The 5000-nt window shown below is 52.0% G+C and overlaps 1 protein-coding gene across 6 annotated transcripts in view; it reads right to left on the bottom strand.

The window, feature by feature from the left end:
- LOC146496863 (uncharacterized) overlaps positions 1-5000 on the bottom strand; it is an 11534-nt gene that overhangs the window by 4141 nt on the left and 2393 nt on the right. For 3 of the 6 annotated variants that reach the window (XM_085140766.1, XM_085140764.1, XM_085140763.1), the window contains exons 3-10: positions 3302-3392; positions 1499-1570; positions 1247-1342; positions 940-1160; positions 710-869; positions 481-636; positions 271-399; positions 1-46 (exon numbers count right to left, since the gene is read on the bottom strand). The exon at positions 1-46 is cut by the window's left edge and continues 59 nt beyond it. In XM_085140766.1, the coding sequence (XP_084996892.1) occupies positions 1-46; positions 271-399; positions 481-636; positions 710-869; positions 940-1160; positions 1247-1342; positions 1499-1570; positions 3302-3392 (971 nt within the window). The remainder of the gene's footprint in view (positions 47-270; positions 400-480; positions 637-709; positions 870-939; positions 1161-1246; positions 1343-1498; positions 1571-3301; positions 3393-5000) is intronic. The other 3 variants (XM_085140765.1, XM_085140768.1, XM_085140769.1) reach the window with 3 other exon arrangements.

Here is a 5000-nt window from a genome sequence, read left to right on the forward strand (position 1 = left end):
AGCAGTCGTCCTCGCCGTCCAGCTCCCGCTCTTTCATACCTGCAACCTGCACACAAACACCGGCTTTCACCTAAAGCGGCACGCCGCCCTCTGCCGGCTCGACCCGCAGCTGAAGTTCGGCTGCTACGCCAAGGTCAGTGAGGGCGCCGAGCGGCACGGTTACAGCTGCCAGGCGTCAGCTCGCGCTGCCGATTCTGCTTTCTGTTAATATTTGATTCTAAACTAAACCCCGCCTTCTCCACTGTGAGGTCAGCAGGTGTTCGCTCTTACGCTGCTCGCCTTCAGGCCCATGACGGAGAGGTGGCCGTCGTTTCTGTGCGGGCAGACGGGCAGCAGTGCTGGGGGCTGTTTCAGCGATGATGTCACTTCCTTTGAGTCGTGGCTCCACGTCTCCAGGCTCTACGGTTAAAAAGTCGGGTTAGAGGTGGAGCAGAGGTGAGAACAGCGAGCGGTCAGCGAGCCTGACAGTCAGACGGTTACCGCCTCCATCAGGTCCACGGACGCTACCGGTCTGCTCGTGCTCAGAGATCCGGCGGAGGAGGAGCAGAGATGGGCGGAGCTCCCGTGGCGCATGCACACGCTTTGACTGCCGGAGGCGCAGCTGGACTCGTCCTTCGAGGTCGACAGACTGTCAGCCTGCAGGACGACATGTCAGCATTACCACCGGCACGCCACTGACCTCTGACCTCACAGACAGGCAGGTGGTGACCTTTGCAGGGATGCTGCAGGGGAGGCCGCAGCTCTTGGATGCCGGTGCCGAGGTGGAGGCGACGTAGGAGCCGTGGAGGCGCAGCACCTGCAGGTATCCCTCCTTCTCCACCTTTCTCTTCAGGGTGGAGTTCCAGTGGTTCTTGATGGAGTTGTCCGTCCTGAGAACACAGAGAGGTCAGCGGGTAACCACACACGAGCGCCGCCCGCCCGCCCCCACGAGTCCCGTGCCTGCCGGGCAGCAGCTTGGAGATGTCGGCCCAGCGGTTTCCCAGCAGCCTGTGCGCCTGGCAGATGACGCGGTCCTCGTCCAGCGTCCAGCTGCTCTTCTTCACTGTCGGGTTCAGGTGGTTGTGCCAGCGCTCGCGGCACTGCTTCCCGTTCCGGGTGTGCAGGTGTTTGGCGACCAGCGACCAGCGTTTCACGCCGTACTTCTGCACCAGCTCTCTGACCTGCACAGGAAGTGACATCGGAGCATGAGCGATGACGGATGCGACGAGGGTCTGGCTCTAGGGGGCGCTCACGTGACGGTCCTCACCCTGTGATCCTCCTCCTTCGTCCACGGACCTTTGACCAGGTCTGGATTCTTTATCTGCTGCCACCGCCGCTGACACTCCACCGGTGACCTTTGACCCTGAGGCAGACACAGAAGGCGGCGTATGTTCAAACTGCAGAGCCACGAGGTGCCTCCTCACCTTCACTGTGACGTCTGTGAGCTACTCTCTCACCCCGGTCACGGCTGAGGTCACAGGTCGTTTACGCTGAGCGACCCTGAAATCAAACTACTCACTCTGAAATGAAGGGAAACCGAAGACCAGCAGTTTGCTCCGAGGTCCTTCACCAGCCGCTGCAGCTTCTCGTCCTGAGGAGGGAGAGCAGTAGCTCGGTAACGCCGCCACACGTGCTCAGTAACAACTAACGTCCGAGTAGGGCGGGGCCATATCATATCGTTCACGGTAACACCGGTGTAATGTTGGGCAACGATAGGAAAATGAAATATGGCGACAGAATATGGGTAAAACCCGCAGTGCCTTTGTTTACATACGCACATGACGGTGACGCTGAACGAGAAGAGCGAAAGCGGATCGTTGAATGAAACGATGAACCTGAACTGGTTTGTAAAAATGCTGCAGCTTCACTGGTGAGGAACTGGTTTAGCTTTCGTCCGATACACAACAAAGCACTATTTTTGGTAGCGCATGCTAGCGGGCCGTCGTTATTACCGTGTTGTTTGGAAAATACGGCGCACTTAAAATCATCCTTTGATTTTTCTGAAAGTCGACAGAGCCCCTTATAATCCCGTGTGCCTTATGTATGAACTCTGGTTGTGTTTACTGACCTCGAAACGATTTTATCTGCACGGCGCTCGAAAACCTGTCAGATGTTTCAGTACGACTTTGCTAAGCTACGAAGCCGCACCGCTTGATGGATTGTCGGAGCATTACGGCTATCGTAGGCGGAGCCTCGCGGAGTGATACGTACTGTGCTTCAACATAATGTTACCATATTGTGTGTGTATAACCTCTTTTTAAGTGTTGTGGATATTATACATGGTTATGCTGAGGATATGTCGGCCAGTTTCCACTGGAAATGCCTTTTGGTTAAACTGTCAGACAGGAGTTTGCATTTGCACTGTTACATTTTTAATATAACTTTAATGCACATAACAAACAGCTGCTTGTTTAAGTGAAAATACTTTGATGTTTTTTTTGCACTAATAAAGTTGTGGAGTTGTAAAGTATTTTGTCTCGTGTCAATTATATCATCAGTTATATCGTTATCACAAATTTTTAAATGTATATGGTGATAAATATTTTGGTCATATCGCCTTGCTCTACGTCCGAGCATGCTCAGTCAAAGTGTGCGACGTCGGTCTGAGCCAATCGGCTGCACCGTTGCTCCAAATCTGAGGGAAGCTCGAGTCCCACAGCAGGAGGCGTTTGATAAACAATGACCAAAGCCTGAGCTTCACAGTTCACCCACTAACAGGCGTGTGAGGTTAAAGCTGGATTTACATCAGGACAAGTCAAACACACGGAAGCGGGACATCAAATCCCGAGTCAGCTGTGAGCGTGAGCAGAGAGGCTTCACCGTGGCAACGGGTAAACAAAGAGCAGAGCCTCCACTTTAATCACATGACGGCGTGTCAGTCTTTAACGGGACAAAACATTTGATCATTTTGGGCCACTGATCGATTTTGGTACAGGCACAGTTTACTGATGGTTATCAGTTGCCCGTAGCAACAGACTGGATCTGCCCTCCGGTCGGTTTTTATAAGAAAGGTGCAGTTTATGACCATTTCATTTTGTCTAGCTTCTCTGCTCAGGCTGGTGCCTGACATTCACCGAGAGGTCCAGATGCGATGAGGAGTCCGAGACAACAGCGAGCAGCTTAGGTCACACAGTCTGTTACCATGGTAACACCCACCCACCGCTTCATCTTAGAGTTGTTAGCTAACCCTGTTTCCTGGAGTACGTCCCCCAGTTTGACTCAGAGCTTTAGATTCCTGTGCCTTCATAATAAAAGTGTGCAGCTGGAGGGCTTTTACTGTGAAAGGACACAGGATGTGCACAGAGTGTTGTCGGTGTGTTACCTCGTCTTTTGTCCAGGCAGGCTTCTGTAGAGCGGCTCTGGAGAATCGACCCGGGCCATTACGTGCCCAACAGCCGGAGCGACCCTTCATACTGACACAGAACACACACGCAGCCAATCAGCACGCAGCTCTCTGCATAACACTTCAAGTCATTTAAAACCAGTAAACTTCTCTACAGTGTGACCTGCTGCCCCCTGCTGGTGGGAACTGGGGAGAGGTGACGTGTAAGAGCCCACTGGACACAGGAAGTGTTTTAAATAGACAGAGGTGAGGTCAGACGCCCGTGGGGACTGTGGCCGATGAAGGGGGCGGGGCCGCACCTGGAAGCGGTGTGACACCCGATAAAACGCATCATGGTGACATCACATCAGACACAGACAGGAAATCTGCGCACGCTTGCCAGGACACGTTATCAAGTACACCTGCTCAACTGCTCCTCAGCGCAAATATAAAGCCAATCACAGGGCAGCAGCTTCGGGATGAAGAGGAGCTGCCGAGGCTTAAACTGAGCACCAGAGTGATGAAGAAGAGTGACGTCAGCTAACGTGGCAGAGGTCAGAGGTCAGAGGAGTCTGATTCTCTGACCGGACCCTGCAGGAGCAGAACCAGGTCTGCCCCCTACAGGACAATGAGGGCTGACACAGGAGTACTGTTCAGTTATTGATCGATGGGACGATCAATAACTGAATCTGTGGAAACAGCCAGTGTGTGTGTGTGTCTGTGTGTGTGTCTGTGTGTTTCTGTGTGTGTGTGTGTGTGTCTCTGTGTGTGTCTCTGTGTGTGTCTGTGTGTGTCTGTGTGTGCTTCTGTGTGTCTGTGTGTTTCTGTGTGTGTCTGTGTGTGCTTCTGTGTGTTTGTGTGTGTTTCTGTGTGTGTCTGTGTGTGCTTCTGTGTGTCTGTGTGTTTCTGTGTGTGTCTGTGTGTGCTTCTGTGTGTTTGTGTGTGTTTCTGTGTGTGTGTCTGTGTGTCTGTGTGTGTCTGTGTGTGTGTGTCTGTGTGTGTCTGTGTGTGCTTCTGTGTGTTTGTGTGTGTTTCTGTGTGTGTCTGTGTGTGTGTTTCTGTGTGTGTGTGTGTGTCTGTGTGTCTGTGTGTGTCTGTGTGTGTGTTTCTGTGTGTGTCTGTGTGTGCTTCTGTGTGTTTGTGTGTGTTTCTGTGTGTGTCTGTGTGTGCTTCTGTGTGTCTGTGTGTTTCTGTGTGTGTCTGTGTGTGCTTCTGTGTGTTTGTGTGTGTTTCTGTGTGTGTCTCTGTGTGTGTCTGTGTGTGTCTGTGTGTGCTTCTGTGTGTCTGTGTGTTTCTGTGTGTGTCTGTGTGTGCTTCTGTGTGTCTGTGTGTTTCTGTGTGTGTCTGTGTGTGCTTCTGTGTGTTTGTGTGTGTGTCTGTGTGTTTGTGTGTGTCTGTGTGTGTGTGTGTTTCTGTGTGTGTGTGTCTGTGTGTGTTTCTGTGTCTGTGTGTGTGTCTGTGTGTCTGTGTGTGTTTCTGTGTGTGTGTCTGTGTGTTTGTGTGTGTCTGTGTGTCTGTGTGTGTCTGTGTGTGTGTGTCTGTGTGTGTTTCTGTGTCTGTGTGTGTGTCTGTGTGTTTCTGTGTGTGTGTCTGTGTGTTTCTGTGTGTCTGTGTGTGTGTGTCTGTGTGTTTCTGTGTGTGCTTCTGTGTGTTTGTGTGTGTTTCTGTGTGTGTGTCTGTGTGTCTGTGTGTGTCTGTG

Source organism: Neolamprologus multifasciatus, chromosome 18, assembly GCF_963576455.1.
Source record: "Neolamprologus multifasciatus chromosome 18, fNeoMul1.2, whole genome shotgun sequence".
Classification (NCBI taxonomy): domain Eukaryota; kingdom Metazoa; phylum Chordata; class Actinopteri; order Cichliformes; family Cichlidae; genus Neolamprologus; species Neolamprologus multifasciatus.